The following is a 15,315-nucleotide window of genomic DNA, read 5'->3' as shown; positions in this document are numbered from 1 at the left end:
GTCAGTACCGTCCCGGTTTGGTGCAGTGTCTGTCCTGTGCCATGCTGGTGCCAGTGCCAGTGTCAGCATTGTGCCGATGCCGATGCTGGTGCCATCCTGGTGCAGTGCCGGTGCTGTGCCGCTGCTGCCCCGGTTCTGTGCAGTGCCAGTCCCGTGTGGTGCCAGTGCCAGTGTCAGTGCAGTGTCGGTGTCAGTGCCAGTGCTGATACCAATGCAGTGCCGGTATAGTGCCGGTGCCAATGCAGTGCCGGTGCCGGTGCAGTGCCGGTGCCAATGCCAATGCAGTGCCGGTGCCGATGCCGATGCAGTGCCGGTGCCGGTGCCAATGCAGTGCCGGTGCCGGTGCAGTGCCGGTGCCAGTGCCAATGCAGTGCCGGTGCCGATGCCGATGCAGTGCCGGTGCCGATGCAGTGCCGATGCAGTGCCGGTGCCGGTGCCGGTGCCGAGCGGGTCTCTCGCAGCGCCGCTGCCGCTCGGTGCCGCCCCCGCCTCCTGCGCCCGCCCCCACCCCGCCCGCCCGGGCCGGCCGGGGCCGGGGCCGGGGCCGGGGCCGGGGCCGGTGCAGCGGACGCGGCGATGGGTCCGGCGGGGCCGCCCCGCTCCTGCCTCCTGCTGGCGGCCGCGCTGCTGCCGCTGCTGCCGCCCGGGGCCGCCCCGGGCCCCGCCGCGCCGCCCGCGCTCACCGACGCCGAGATCGAGGAGTTTCTTCGCGGCTTCCTCGGTCCCGGGGAGCGCGGGGACGGCGACGGCGACGGGGAGGGCACCGAGCTGGGCTTCGGCACCGACCTGGGCATCGGCACCGGCACCGGCACCGGCACCGGTGAGCGAGCGGCACCGGCACCGCGGGTCGGGGCTGCGCCGGGACCGGACCCCGCTGGGGTCCCGCGGGGGATGGGGTGGGGGCGCAGCGGGCGGTGGGGACCCCCCAGCCCGGCCCTGGCCGCCCCTCACCCCGCGGTGGGGCGGCTCCCCCCCCTCCCCCGCTCCAGGCTCCCCGGAGCAGCTGCCGGAGCCCGAGAGACCCAAGAAGGGGAAGAAGGAAAAACCTCCCAAACCCACCAAAAAGCCCAAGGAGAGACCCCGGGGCTCCAAGAAGGACAAGGACAAGGAGAGGGACAGGGACAGGGACCGGGACCGGGACCGGGGCAAGGACAGGCCCCCCAAGAAAGCCAAGGAAAAGCCCCCGAAAGGCTCCGAAAAAGCCACGAAAGGCTCCGAAAAACCCTCGAAAGGCTCCGAAAAAAACCCAAAAGGTTCCAAAAAGCCCAAGGAGAAGCCACCCAAGGCCACCAAAAAACCCTCTGGCAAGAAGCCACCGGAGCCCCCGAGCACCCCCCCGGAGCCCCCCGTCACCCCGCAGCCCCCGCGGGGCGAGGACGATGCGGGGACACGCCGGTTCCCAGAGCAGCCTTCGCCCTATGAGGAGGAGGAGGAGGAGGATGGAGGTGGCCGAGGTGAGTCTCAGGGGCCCCATCTTGCCACCAGCCGGGTTGGGGTGGGGGGTCACCCCGTGTCCCACCCGGTTCCCTCGGGCCACCCCACGGCTTGATGAGCTTTGTCCCCTGTGGGGGTCCCCACAGGGGTCACGCCCCCCGCCCCCCCCAGCCTTTGTCCCCAGTGGGATTTTCTTTCTGTGTGGGGCTGGCAGGGGCTGGGCTGGGGGTCCTGGGGGGCACTGCCAGCCCCCGGCTCAGTGTCCCTGTCCCCAGGGGAGTTGGAGGAGCCACCAAGCGAGCCCTGGGGGCTGGGCCGGGAGGACTGGCACCCTGAGCCCGAGCCTGGTGAGTGCCCTGTCCCCGGGGCCACCTCCCTGTTCCCAAATGCCACCTTCCCGCACCCCGATGTCACCTCCCTGCTCTCACCTACCTGTATCCCAGGGCCACCACCCTGCACCTTGGGACCACCTCCCTATTCCCAAGTGCCACCTCTTTGCTCTCAAGTGCCACCTCCCTGTACCTTAGGGCCTCCTGCCTGTTCCCAAATGCCACCTCTATGCACCCAGGGCCACCTCCCTGCTCCCAAGTGCCACCCCTCCACCCCAGGGCCACCACCCTCCACCCCAGGGCCACCTCCCTGCACTTTGGGGCCACCTCCCTACTCCCAAGTGCCACCTCCTTGCTCCCTAGGGCCAGCCCTGAGATACCCCTGCACCCTAGAGCCACCTCCTGCACCCCAGAGCCACCCCCTGCACCCCACGGCCACCCCCTGCACCCCAGAGCCACCCCTTGCACCCCTTCCCCATGTGCCCCCTCTCCGCAGATGTCCCCGAGGAGCCGGAGCCACCGACGCTGGACTACAACGAGCAGCTGGAGCGGGAGGACTACGAGGACTGTACGGTGCTGGGGTGCGGGCTGGGGGGACCGCTGGGGTCTCCTGGCCTGCAGGGAAGGAGGGACGGGGTGTCCCCCCCACCTTGCCCCCCCAAAGTCAGTGCCACCCCCTCTTTCTGCCCCCAGTCGAGTACATCCGGCGGCAGCAGAAACCCCGCAAGCCTCCGAGCAGGAAAAAACCCGCAAGAGTTTGGCCCCAGCCCGAGGAGCCACGTAAGTGGGGTGACATGGGGACAAGGGGGGGCTGGCAGCGCTCGGGGTGGGGTGGAGGGACGGGCCCCAGCCTCGGGCACCCAGGGGAGCATCATTTGGGGCAGCCAGGAGCTGGGGTGGGCTCGGGCATGGCATAAGGGGCGCAGGGGATCCCGTAAGTGGGGGGGGGGGCACCCAATAGGGGCAGGGGGATCTCTTGGGGACACAGGGGTCTCATGGGGATATAGAGGGGTCCTGCGGGGACATGGGGACCCCAGAGGGACATAAGGGACCCCACAGGGGCACGAGGACCCTGAGGGGACACAAGGGACCTTGCAAGGACATGAGGACCCCACAGGGGCACAGGGACCCATAGGGACATAGGGGACCCCATGGGGCAGGGGGATCCCATAGGGACATAGGGGACCCCATAGGGGAACAGAGGACCCCACAGGGGCATGGGGACCCCAGAGGGACATGGGGATCCCGTAAGGGTGTAGGGGACCCCACAGAGGCCTAGGGGACCCCACAGGAACATGGGGACCCCTGAGGGCCATGGGGGACCCCCAAGGGCACAGCAGAGGTGTGGGGACCCCAGAGGCGCACAGGAAATCCCGTAGGGCTCCCGGGATCCCACAGAAGCGTGGGGGATCCCAGAGGGACATCCCCGTCCCCCCGTCCCCAGCACGGCCCCTTTCACCCTCCCCAGCGAAGCCGGAGGTGCCACCCCCAGAGCCCCCCCCGCTGCCCGTCCCGGTGACCGAAGGGGACTACGAGGAAGGCTTCGAGCCACCCGACTACGATGACCGTGAGTGGCGAGACCGGGGAGGGGGCCACCCCAGGACCCCCATCCCTGGGGAGCTCTGCCTGGACCCACGGCAGTGATCAGCCCCCGTGCCCAGCTGGGGTCCTGGTGGCACCCACCCCTGTCCCCTCTGGCCCTCAAGGGGTGTCCCAGCTGCCCCTCCTGCTTTGCACCCCGCAGTGGCATATGGGGTGCCCCCCCCCCCGAAGCCCAGGAAACACCCGGACAAAGAGGACGAAATGGAGACGGATGAGGAGAAACTTAAACCCTGTGAGAGACGGGCAGGGGCTGGGACGGGTGGCATGTCCCCAGGGTGGGCAGCACATCCCCAGGGTGGGTGGCATGGTCCTGGGGTGGGTGGCACATGCCCACCCATGATCAGTGGCACATCCCCAGGGTGGGTGGCATGTCCCTAGCATGGGTAGCATGTCCCTGGGATGGATGGCACATCCCCATGGTGGGTGGCATGTCCCCAGGGTGGGCGGCATGTCCCTGGGGTGGATGGCACATGCCCATGATCTGTGACACATCCCCAGGGTGGGTGGCATGTCCCCAGCATGGGTAGCATGTCCCTGGGATGGATGGCACATGCCCATGATCAGTGGCACATCCCCATGGTGGGTGGCATGTCCCCAGGGTGGGCGGCATGTCCCTGGGGTGGATGGCACATGCCCATGATCTGTGGCACATCCCCAGGGTGGGTGGCATGTCCCCAGGATGGGTGGCATGTCCTCAGGCAGATGGCACATCCGCAGAGTGGGCACCACATCCATGGGGTGGGTGGCACATCCCTTGGGTGGGTGGCACATGCCTCCTGGCACATCCCCAAGGCGGGTGACACATCCCCAGGGTGGGTGGCACATCCCCAACCATTGCTCTCCCACCCCAGGGAAGCCCAAGAAAGGTGGCAGCAGCAAGGAGGAGGAGGAGGACCCTTGGGCAGAGGAGAAGGGCCGGGACCGCAAAGGTGGGTGCCACCCCCCCCTTCCCCAGCCCCTCTCCCCTGCCTGCCCCCCCCCGGGCTCTTACCCCCCTCACGTCCCTGTTTGCCAGGAAAACCCAAAAAACCAGGCGGGAAGAAGTGGGAGCCGGACGAAGACGAATGGGCCCCTCCAGAGAAAACAAGTGAGTGTCCCCGTTTCTGGGGGGGGCTGCAGGCACCCCGCTGGGTGGGGGTGCCCATGGGGGGTGCCCATGACCTTCCTCCCCCCCCGCAACGTCCCCAGGATGTCCCCCCATCGGGCTGGAGTCCCACCGCATCGAGGATGACCAGCTCCTGGCCTCCTCCATGCTGCGCCACGGGCTGGGTGCCCAGCGCGGGCGCCTCAACATGCAGGTGAGGGTCACCCACTCCGCGCCCACCTGCCCCCTGTGCCCACCAACCCCCCCCAGCCCACGTCCCCTCTTGTTGTCCCCACCCCAGGCGGGCACCAACGAGGACGATTTCTTCGACGGCGCCTGGTGCGCCGAGGACGACAGCCGGGCACACTGGCTCGAGGTGGACACCCGCCGCACCACCAAGTTCACTGGTGTCATCACCCAGGGCCGCGACTCCCAGATCCAGTACGGGGCCGGGGCTGAGCGGGAGGGGATGGACTGGGGGACGTGGGGTGGGGGAGCAGCTCGGGGACGCCCCCTCCCAACCTGTCCCCTTCGTCCCGCAGCGAGGACTTTGTCACCAGCTTCTACGTGGGCTTCAGCAACGACAGCCAGAACTGGGTGATGTACACCAACGGCTACGAGGAGATGGTGCGCGACCCCGGAACGGGCTGGGTGGGGGGGACACGGGGACCCTTTTCCAGCCCCTCTTGGCTACATCTGGCCCCCCCTCACCAGATGTTTTACGGCAACGTGGATAAGGACACGCCGGTGCTGACCGAGTTCCCCGAGCCCATGGTGGCGCGTTACATCCGCATCTACCCCCAGACGTGGAACGGCAGCCTCTGCCTGCGCCTCGAAGTCCTGGGATGTCCCCTCTCCAGTAAGAGCCACCCCAAGGCAGGGTGCGGTGGAGGGTAATGGGAGGGGGGTGGCATCTGGGCATCCCCCACCACCGCTGTGTCCCTGTCCCCTCTGCAGCCATCAGCAGCTACTATGCCCAGAACGAGGTGACCTCCACCGACAACCTGGACTTCCGGCACCACACCTACAAGGACATGAGGCAGGTGGGTACCTCCGTGGTGGGCACCTCCGTGGCGGTGGGCATCTCCGTGGTGGTGGTGGGTACCTCCATGGTGGTGGTGGTGGGCACCTCCGTGGGGGTGGGTACCTCTGTGGTGGTGGGCACCTCCACAGTGGTGGTGGGCACCTCCGTGGTGGGCACCTCCGTGGTGGTGGTGGGCACCTCTGTGGCAGTGGGTACCTCTGTGGTGGTGGTGGGCACCTCTGTGGCAGTGGGTACCTCCGTGGTGGTGGACACCTCCGTGATGGGTGGGATCTGCCCCCCAAGCACTGCTCCCCGTCACCCATGCCCCCTCCCCGCATGCCCAGCTGATGAAGGTGGTGAACGAGGAGTGCCCCACCATCACCCGCATCTACAACATCGGCAAGAGCTCGCGGGGGCTGAAGATCTACGCCATGGAGATCTCCGACAACCCGGGCGAGCACGAGACGGGTGAGGAACGGAAGGCTGGGGGGGCACGCGGCTGTGGTGCCCTGGTGCAGGCAGGGGTGCGGGTAGCTCATTGCCCGTACCCTGCCCGTGCCGTGCCCGCAGGTGAGCCCGAGTTCAGGTACACGGCCGGGCTGCACGGCAACGAGGTGCTGGGCCGGGAGCTGCTGCTCCTGCTGATGCAGTTCCTGTGCAAGGAGTACCACGACGGCAACCCCCGGGTGCGGAGCCTGGTGGCCGAAACCCGCATCCACCTCGTGCCCTCCCTCAACCCCGACGGCTACGAGCTGGCCCGCGAGGCGGTGAGAGGATGGCGCGGTGGTGGGACGGGGCATGGCGTGGCGGTGGGATGGGGCACGGTGCAGCGGTGGGACGGGGCATGATGGGACGGGGCAGCAGTGGGACGGGACATGGGGCAGCGGTGGGCTGCAGCCCCCAGGCTCACCAGGGTGGCCACAGGGCTCTGAGCTGGGCAACTGGGCACTGGGTCACTGGACGGAGGAGGGCTACGACCTCTTTGAGAACTTCCCTGACTTGGCTTCGGCGCTGTGGGCGGCTGAGGAGAGGAGGCTGGTGCCCCACAAGTTCCCCAACCACCACATCCCCATCCCGGAGCACTACTTGGCCGAGGATGCTACGGTGAGTCCTGGCACGGGGCACGGCAGCAGGGCAGCAACGGGGAGGCAGTGTCTCACACCGCCATGCCCACCGTGGCAGGTGGCAGTGGAGACGCGGGCCGTCATGGCGTGGATGGACAAGAACCCCTTCGTGCTGGGAGCCAACCTGCAGGGCGGGGAGAAGCTGGTGTCCTACCCCTTCGACACGGCACGGCCCGTCAGCGAGACGCCGGCAGCCGCCCCTCGCCCACCGGACGACTACGAGGACGAGCACCCCGAGCTGCAGGAGACGCCCGACCATGCCATCTTCCGCTGGCTCGCCATCTCCTACGCCTCTGCCCACCTCACCATGACCGAGACCTTCCGCGGGGGCTGCCACACGCAGGACATGACCAACGCCATGGGCATCGTGCAGGGGGCCAAGTGGCACCCGCGGGCTGGCAGTAAGTGGGTGCCACGCCATCTGGCGCCGGCCTGCCCACCCTCCGCGCCCTCCGCCTTAAGGCGTGGGCGAGCGGCTGGGTGGGCACTGGGGTGGTTGTCTTGCAGGCATGAACGACTTCAGCTACCTGCACACCAACTGCCTGGAGCTCTCCGTCTACCTGGGCTGTGACAAGTTCCCCCACGAGAGCGAGCTGCAGCAGGAGTGGGAGAACAACAAGGAGTCGCTGCTCACCTTCATGGAGCAGGTAGGTGCCAGGAGATGCCAGGCAGGGAGCGGGCAGCGGCCCCGCCTGCCCCATGTGGCTCCTCTCATCCCCTTCCCTCCCGTAGGTCCATCGGGGCATCAAGGGCTTGGTGACGGACCAGCAGGGAGAACCCATTGCCAACGCCACCATCGTCGTGGGGGGCATCAACCACAACATCAAGACAGGTAGGGTGCAGGGGAGGGTGCCGGGCAGGGTGCCCAGCAGCACCGCGCCGCCTCCTTCCCACCCCGCTGCCTCCCCTCACTCCCGCAGCCAGCGGCGGGGACTACTGGCGCATCCTGAACCCCGGCGAGTACCGCGTCTCGGCGCGGGCCGAGGGCTACAACCCCAGCGTCAAGACCTGCAGCGTCTTCTACGACATCGGGGCCACCCAGTGCAACTTCGTCCTGGCGCGCTCCAACTGGAAACGCATTCGGGAGATCATGGCCATGAACGGCAACCGGCCCATCCGCCGCATCATGCCGGGCCGCCCCATGACGCCGCGCGAACGCATGCGCCTGCGGATGCGCCTCCGGCACCGCATGCGGCTCCGGCAGCAGATGAGGCTGCAACGTCTCAATGCCACCACGGCTGCCGGCAGCCCCACGGCCCCGGTGCCCACCACGGCGCTGCCCTTCCCCGTCAGCAGCACCACCTACGCGCCCTGGTCCCAAGAGCCACCCACAGCCGGCACCTGGGAGATGGAGACCGAGACAGAGGTGGTGACCGAGACGGAGGTGGTGACCGAGACGGAGGTGGTGACCGAGACGGAGGCGTGGGAGCTGGGCACGGGGACGGCGCAGCCCTTCACCACGGCCGAGACCTACACCGTGAACTTTGGTGACTAGAGACGCTCGTCCCCTCGCTCCTGCCTCAAGCCAAGGCTGGATGCTCGCGGCCGGTTTGGTTATGCCGGCCGCAGGCTCCGGCATCCGCTTCTAAAGTCTTCCTGGAGCCCCGGGCAACCTGCTGTGGGTAGCCCGCTCCGGGTGGGTGCCAGCTCCTCACCCGCACCGCTTCCTAAGACCGCAGGGCACACCATGCCGATGCTCGGAGCGTCCTCCTTGCTGGGCTCCAGACCCAGGCAGGAAAGGACCGTGCTGCCCTGGCCCTCGGGGCTGGGCAGTGCCAGTCCTTGCCTGGCAAAGGATGGGGTGAAGCAGGACCCAGCCCTCACCCCATCCCCGTCTCTCGGCACAGCGGGGTTGGCAGGGGTGGTCCCGCTCTCCAGGGCAGGACCCCTATGGAGGCAGGCACGACCCCTGTCCCCTCCGCACCGTTTTTGTTACACAAATAAATCAAGTTATATTGGTACGAGAATCTCTTCTCCCCTGTGTGCCAGCAGCTCCGTGCCAGCCCTCCAGGGAGGGCAAACGGGAATGACACAAGTGGCCAGGAGTTCACTGAGTCCGTGCCCTGCCTGCTCAGTCAGTGCCCGACCTCCATGTCCCCGTCATCGTCCTCGGCCCCGAAGCCGGAGAAGCTGATGGGCTGGCAGCTGAGGTCGCGCAGGTTGACGAGGCAGGCGGTCTGCGTGGTGCAGAAGGCGGGCACCGTCACCAGCAGGACCTGCTGCCCGTCCTCCCCTGCAAAGACAGGCAGGCATCAGGCAGATGAGCCCCCCGAGTCGGCACCCCGGCACGGGATCCCAGCCCCGAGCCGGGATCCGGGGGATCCTGCAGGCTGCGGGACCCACCTTGGAGCAGCTTGGACTGGAAGCGGGGAGCGTTGCCGCAGAAGTAGACGTGCGGGCACTCGGTGAGGATGAAGGGGTCCGATTTGTAAAAGGGGTAACAGCCTGTGGGGGACAGGAATGAGGAGGGGAACGTGCACCTGTGCCCCTTCGGAGGGCAAACACGCCCCCAGCCTCAGCGGCCACCCCTTACCCAGGGTGTCCGGGGCCGTGGGGCTGATGTGTCCCGCCAGCAGCGTCCACTCCAGGATCTCCAGGTAGTCGTCCATGCTGCTGTACTTGAAGATGTCGCTGACGTTTTGCCCCGACGTCCCCAAAAACCTACAAGGAAGGAGAGATTCGGTTGGCCGTACTCACCGCGACTTGCCCTGGCGTCGCTGGCAGCCGGTGGCACGGCGGGCTGTCTCACCTGACGCCATCCACGTCAGCCTGGTAGGGGTTGGTGACCAGCTGGAGCGTGCAGTAGGCGCTGGCAAGGGGCAGCATGCAGTGGTGCAGCGGCTGCTGCGGCAGCGTGTAGTTGGTGGGGTCGAACTCACCGGGCATCACGTCCACGGGCACAGAGGTCTGCAGGCAGAGCGGGGATTGGCACGGGGGCAGCCAAATCGCCCTCCTTTGACAGGGCTCAGAGCAAAGCCCCCGGCTGGAGTGTGCTGCCAGCTCTGCCCCACTCCCCAATTTGGCTCCTGCCACTTTTCCACAGCGAGCCCCGCCTGGCTTCACCGCAGAGCCCAGAGCGGGACCCACAGCCGGGCTCTGTGCCGCCTGCCCTTCTCACTGCGTTCCGTACGGCGCCATACGCGGAGCTCAAAGGGCACAGGGGGAAGGGGAAGGGGTGTTTGCCACCCCGCAGCCCGGGGCTGCTGGCAGAGTGCTGCTTTCCTGCCGTGGGAGCCGTCTCCCTCCCCGAGAAGGCGCCCAGTTCTCCGGCCAACCCTGTCCCGCTCCGAGTGCTCACGCAGAGCTGCAGCAGGATCTCATCCAGCATCTTCACGGCCTCCACGCTCGCAGCCTGGGTCTTCTTGGTCAAGTACTTGGCCTGGGTCAGAGAGATGGTGAGGGAACAACCCCGTGCCCACTCCAATCCTTCCCTCCCCACCTCTGTGGGACTCCCTGTGCCAGCCCGCGCCCCGGAGAGCCGCACTGAGGCTGAAAGCCCCTTCCCCACCCTCCGTACCTTGTTGATGGTGTCCCGGCTCTGCGTGTTCTGGCTCAGCAGGTTCCCCGCCAGGATGACACGGGAAATCTGCGCGGCACAGCTCTGCTCGCCCTCGGCGCCCAGCTGCCCCGTCACCGTGTCCACCAGCAGCTGGGTGCTCAGCAGGGACTCGCCGCTCCCGCTGCCCAGCCCCAGCCCTGACACCAGCAGGACGAACCTGGGTGGAGAGGCTTGGGCAGCACGCTGCGCTCCCTACTTGCGCCGAGCCCTGCCAGCACGGCCGTGCCAGGGGGCTTCGGAGAGCCAGGCATGGGGGGCACGAGTCTGGAGACTCACCGGTCCGAGCTGGGGCCCTTCCAGGGCAGCGGCTGGGGCAGGCTGGCGAAGCAGTGATCCTCCACCATGAACTTGCCGTCGTCCTGCTCGGAGCCGTACACGGCAAGGATGGTGCCTACAGCAGAGAGCGGCGGTGAGCCCGCGGCCAGCGCCGGCGCGGCGGCTCCCAGCGAGGAGCCGTTGTCCCCTACCTGTCACCAGCCTCTGCACCTCAACGGCTCCTTCCAGCTTGATCCGCTGCAGCTCGTCCTCCAGGATCAGCTCGTCGGAGGGGTGGATGTACTTGGGCAGGGGCGGCTGCGGCACCAGGTTGTGCTGGGGGGCACAATCGGTGAGGCCGAGCTGTCCCAAAAGGCCCTTTGCCCCCCGGCTCAACCAAACCCCGCTCGTGGACACCAGAGTGCCGGCACGTGACACACGCCAGAGCTCGGCGCCCGGCAGCGCAGCCCCCCACCGCCGCCCCCACCACCACTTCGGAGGTGCCGGCAGCGCCGGGCGCTGCTCACCAGCTGCACGCCAGCCGGCCAAGCTGGTTTCACTTAATGCTTCCCCAGCAAAGCCAGCGCCGAGCGCGGCTCGCCGGCCAAGGGGGAAGCGGCTCAGCCAGGCGGTGGGAGACGGCGCTCTGGCTCGCCTCGGGAAACGTGTTTGCAATCACCGCCCGGGCACGCGTCCCGCTCCCTTTGAACCCTGCCCAGCAGGCACGGCGCTGAGCAGGCTCCAAACTTCCCACCGCGCTCCTCATCATCTGGCTGGGAGCAGCCGGGCCCCCGGCACAGCACGGGGATGGCGGAACTTCCCCAGACACCCCCCTCCTCCTCCTCTTCCAGCAGGGAAAGCGGTTTTGCTCCTCCAACCCCACTGGATCGAAACCCTCCGAGGGCAGGAAAAGCAACACCGAGCAGGCGCTGGCACCATGGGCGCTGGCAGAAAGGGGTGATGCCAACAGCGGTGGCATTGAGGGACGGTGCAGGCACTGAGGTCACACAACAGCTCCCCGGGTCAAAGCCCTGGCAGATCCCACCAGCTCGGCCACAGCGAGCAGGCGGGAAGCGACAGGGAACCGGCTGAGGTCCGGATGGTGCGGAGGAGAAGGGAGAGCCCACGGGAGGGACCGTCTCCGCCGTTACCTCCTCGCTGATCTCCTGCAGGATGGAGGGCTGCAGCTGCATCGCCTTGAAGAGCGTCCCCACCACGCAGCACTTCTCGCCCGCCCGCAGCTCCGAGAGCTTCCTCAGCGCCACGTCGTCCCCTGCGGAGAGACGCGGGGCTCAGCCGGGCTCGGCGGCGGCTGCGAGGGCAAGCGGAGCCCAAGGCTGGCCGGGAGCGGCTCCGAGGGCCCTGACACCGAGGCCAGCAAGAGGTGGCGGGGGAACGTGGCGAAGCCTCTCGCTTTTCCTCGGGGCACGGAGCCGAATCCACACATGTGGGCCAGATGGGGCCAAGGGAGCGGAGCGAGCGCCGGCACTGCCTGCAGGCATTTCCTCTGCGCTGAGCGGGGAGGAGAGCCGGGTCACACTGGGGGCTGGGGGACCCGCAGCCCCCAGCCACCACCCAGCTCCCGCTGGGCCCATGGGTGCAGCTCTGCCCAGGAAGGGAGGGCACAGAGGTCTGGGATTGCCCTGCCCAGGCACGGAGCAGTGCCCTCTCCCTTGGGCACAAGGGGTTGGTGTCCCTGCTCCCCACCCAGGGGACAGCCCAAACATCCCGCTCAGATCTGACAGGCAGGAGAGATGGTTCACCACCCCCAGCTCTGACCTCTGCCTCTGCCAGGGCCGGATCCTCTGGCCGAGATCCCCGCTGGAAGCCAGGATCCCCATGGCAGCCGGGCATCTGGGATGCTCCCAGCACAAAGACAGGCTGCCGGGGAGGGACAGGGTTTCCTCCCACTGATTCCCTCTTCCCTAACGTGGCTGGACAAAGCTGCTGTTACCAACCACGCTACTGAAAACCGCGGCCGATGCCCTCGGAGCCCACGCTCCGGCTGGAGTGGGCCCTTCCTGGGAAGGAGCTGCGCCGTGACCGGAGCCCCAGCCACACACCCAGGCGTGCGCGGCAACTAAACGGTTCTCCACGAGGGCAAAATCCCTGCTCCCGGGGCCAGCTTCGAGGTGCCAGATCCCTGAAAGGCACAAACAGGTCCCTGGGCTTTAGCCGGGATCCACAGCGAGATTCGGGCCGGGGGAAGCGACTCGCTCCCCGGGAGGTGCGCGGAGCCCCGCAGCCCCCGCGCTCCGTCGCCTTTGTGGACGAGGAGCGTTTGCAGAGAGAAAAAAAAACCCACTTCCGTCTCCGCACGACTTCTCACCTCGCACGTGAGGACTCGGAGACCCTCCGGCCTCATCCTTCACGTGGCCGTATGACTCTCCTGTCCCCCCTCCTGGTTAAAATCAACCCGTGAAGCACCGTCCATCCCGGGTGTCACACCCCAGGGGGAGCAGGACCGGCTCCTGGCGCTGCGGGAGCTGCCAGGCTCCTCTCCCGCAGCCAAATCCCGCTGCTGCGCTGGAAACTCCGCCAGCGGGGGGGGGGGGGGGGATGCTTTTTTCCCCCCTCCACCAAACTCTCCCTTTGCTAATCACGCGCCTGCTGAACGTGACTCGTGTCCGCTGCGATCACAGGCGCCCCGGGCTCATGGAAACACGGCTTCATCAATCCCAGGAATGCAAACACTCGGCAAAAAGTCAGGAAAAACAATCCCATTTCTTATTCTTGGCTCTAACCCCCCAAAACGTGTGTGTTTAGGGGGAGGGGGGGCTGCTCACTCCAAATTTTCCCCGTGGGCGGATCTCGCTGTGAGACAGACCCCAGAAAACTCCGGGAAGCGGAGCTTTACACAACCGCTGGTTCCCGTCAGCCTCGGCAAAATCCAGGCTTACGGCGCGGGGCGGCTGGCCAAGGGACGGCATCCGCGGTGGAACTGGCGCGGGCCGGCGTGGGCTTTGCTCCCCCTCGGCTCAGCGCAGCCCACGGGACCGAGGACAGGAAGGAAAACAAGCGGCCAGCCCGAAAACCTCCATAGAAGGGCAAAGCCGAAAGCTGCTCTGGCTCGAGCGGACGGAATCCGGTAACAGGCTTTTGCCGCGCGCCGCAGGCTGCCGGAAAGCTCAGCCGCCGCGCCCTGGCAGCGGTGAGGCGATGGCTTCACCCGGCGCTGCTGCCAACGCCTGCGGATGGAAACTGTCCAGCGTCAGGATGCCACCCGCCAACCGCTAACGGCAGAACGGCCCCCCCGGCACCTCCCACCCACCGCTTCCTGGCTGGGGGGCTGCCCCCAGCCCCGCAAACCCCACCCTTAGCTCCTGCTCTCGGCAGCCAGCGGTTTGGCTGGGCATGGAGAGGTGGGGTGTCCAGCCTGGAGAGGAGAAGGCTCTGGGGAGACCTTCCAGCACCTCCCAGTGCCTGAAGGGGCTACAGGAAAGCTGGAGAGGGGCTTTGGACACGGGTGTGTAGTGACAGGACATGGGGCAATGGCTTTAAACTGGAAGAAGGGAGATTTCGATGGGATCTAAGGCAGAAATTCTTCCCTCTGAGGGTGCTGAGGCACCGGAGCATGTTTCCCAGAGAAGCTGTGGCTTCCCCGTCCCTGGCAGTGTTCCAGGCCAGGTTGGATGGGGCTTTGGGCAACCTGGTGTGGTGGAGGGTGTCCCTGCCCATGGCAGGGGGGTTGGAACTGGCTGGTCTTGAAGGTCCCTTCCAACCCAACCCATTCCATGATTCCATGATTCTCTGGTGAGCAAAAATCCCTCGGGTTTTCCCCACACAGCTGATTTTATAAACACTGGGACATTGTCCACCCCCAAAAAATCACCCGTGGGCCATTCAGCCCCTAAGATGTGCATAAACTTAGGAACCAACAGCCGAAAATACGAGGGAATGGCTTCCAGCAGGCTTCCAGCCTCCAGGAAAAGGGGGGCCACCCCCCCAGGACTCACCCCACTTGAGGCGCGCGCGCTGCTGCAGGACGGGCCGCATGGCCATGAGCCGCGCGGCGTAGACGTGGGCGTACTGGCGGGCGAAGCTGCGCTCGCGCAGCCGGAAGGGCTGCGAGCGGTCGGCGTACGCCCCGACGGGCGCCCGGGCGAAGCTGGCGGCCTCCGAGGAGGGGGGGGTCAGCAAACCCTGAGCCGTGGGGGCCGCCTGCTCCGAGAACATGGCGAGCACCGGGCCGGATGCGGTGGGTCTGGGAAATAAAGGGGGAAATTAAGGATTGCGGCGCAGCCCCCAGCCTGGCACAGCCCGGTGGGCACCGGCGCCCTGGGACGGGACGGAATCCTCCCTGGAGGTGCTCCCACCCCTAAGCTGACCCCCTCGCCCCCCCAAAGGCAAACTCAGCCGCAGTGGGACCCCCTCGGACGCTGCGCCCCCTTCCAACACTGCGGCACCCCCAAACTCATCCTGGTGCCCGGAAAACCCCGGGAACCCCCTCCCTAAAAATCACGCCCCGGCAGCAGGTCACCCACCGGGCCCCCCGGGCCCCCCCCCCACACCAGGGGGTCCACGCAGACCCCCGGCCAGCCCCTGGCACCAGTGTCCCCCCCAGTACACCCCCTAAACACCCCTCCTCCCACCATAACCCCCCCCAAACCACCTCCGACCCCCCGCCCCAAGACCCCCCCAGGGCAGCAGGACCCTACAGGGACCCCCCAGAGCCCCCCAGGGCACCAGGACCTCCCCCCCTCCCCCCCCGCACCAGCGGCCCCCCCGGATCCATCGAGAAGACAAAATGAGCTCCGGGAGCCCCCCCGGGAGCCCCCCCCTCCTCCAGCGACCCCCAAAAGGCAACAACCTCCCCCCGGCCCCCTCATGGCCCCCCCCGAGCGGGATAGCCCCCCCCGGCCGCGGGTCACGTACGGGGTCAGAGGTCAGAGGTCGGGGGCAGC

The 15,315-nt window shown here is 67.5% G+C and overlaps 2 protein-coding genes across 3 annotated transcripts; one reads left to right on the top strand and one right to left on the bottom strand.

The window, feature by feature from the left end:
- Positions 1-576: 576 nt before the first annotated feature.
- On the top strand, positions 577-8,092 carry AEBP1 (AE binding protein 1). Of its 2 annotated transcripts, XM_086630551.1 has the most exons (22): positions 577-814; positions 990-1,190; positions 1,233-1,454; positions 1,710-1,781; positions 2,260-2,331; positions 2,457-2,543; positions 3,208-3,330; positions 3,508-3,597; positions 4,217-4,294; positions 4,381-4,452; positions 4,554-4,663; positions 4,751-4,890; positions 4,992-5,076; positions 5,164-5,308; positions 5,407-5,492; positions 5,818-5,941; positions 6,044-6,240; positions 6,398-6,577; positions 6,656-6,998; positions 7,105-7,244; positions 7,330-7,429; positions 7,518-8,092. In XM_086630551.1, the coding sequence occupies exons 1-22, from the start codon at positions 577-579 to the stop codon at positions 8,090-8,092; spliced, it is 3,480 nt and encodes a 1,159-aa protein (XP_086486677.1). The 2 variants fall into 2 exon arrangements, with proteins under 2 accessions (XP_086486677.1, XP_086486676.1); XM_086630550.1 differs by having other exon boundaries at positions 990-1,454; positions 2,457-2,552; positions 3,232-3,330.
- Positions 8,093-8,564: 472 nt separating this feature from the next.
- Positions 8,565-14,587, bottom strand: POLD2 (DNA polymerase delta 2, accessory subunit). Its single transcript, XM_086630552.1, has 10 exons — positions 14,368-14,587; positions 11,563-11,684; positions 10,624-10,747; positions 10,433-10,547; positions 10,115-10,313; positions 9,896-9,976; positions 9,347-9,504; positions 9,131-9,258; positions 8,941-9,042; positions 8,565-8,830 (listed from the first exon to the last, which is right to left on the bottom strand). The coding sequence occupies exons 1-10, from the start codon at positions 14,585-14,587 to the stop codon at positions 8,673-8,675; spliced, it is 1,407 nt and encodes a 468-aa protein (XP_086486678.1). The 3' UTR covers positions 8,565-8,672.
- Between the last annotated feature and the right edge of the window lie 728 nt (positions 14,588-15,315).

The sequence above is a fragment of the Tauraco erythrolophus genome, unplaced genomic scaffold (genome assembly GCF_009769465.1).
Source record: "Tauraco erythrolophus isolate bTauEry1 unplaced genomic scaffold, bTauEry1.pri scaffold_137_arrow_ctg1, whole genome shotgun sequence".
NCBI classification, from domain to species: domain Eukaryota; kingdom Metazoa; phylum Chordata; class Aves; order Musophagiformes; family Musophagidae; genus Tauraco; species Tauraco erythrolophus.
This window is presented reverse-complemented; position numbering and strand designations above follow the sequence as displayed.

What these genes read in the sequence shown, in the direction of transcription:
- AEBP1 (XM_086630550.1), top strand. Translation starts at nt 577, where the DNA reads ATGGGTCCGGCGGGGCCGCCCCGCTCCTGCCTCCTGCTGGCGGCCGCG. An exon ending in GGAGGATGGAGGTGGCCGAG is followed by an intron (nt 1,455 to 1,709) that starts GTGAGTCTCAGG and finishes CCCTGTCCCCAG; the next exon opens with GGGAGTTGGAGGAGCCACCA. An exon ending in CCTACAAGGACATGAGGCAG is followed by an intron (nt 5,493 to 5,817) that starts GTGGGTACCTCC and finishes CCGCATGCCCAG; the next exon opens with CTGATGAAGGTGGTGAACGA.
- POLD2 (XM_086630552.1), bottom strand. Translation starts at nt 14,587, where the DNA reads ATGTTCTCGGAGCAGGCGGCCCCCACGGCTCAGGGTTTGCTGACCCCC. An exon ending in GCGCGCGCGCCTCAAGTGGG is followed by an intron (nt 11,685 to 14,367) that starts GTGAGTCCTGGG and finishes GTCTCTCCGCAG; the next exon opens with GGGACGACGTGGCGCTGAGG. An exon ending in GCTGACGTGGATGGCGTCAG is followed by an intron (nt 9,259 to 9,346) that starts GTGAGACAGCCC and finishes CCTTCCTTGTAG; the next exon opens with GTTTTTGGGGACGTCGGGGC.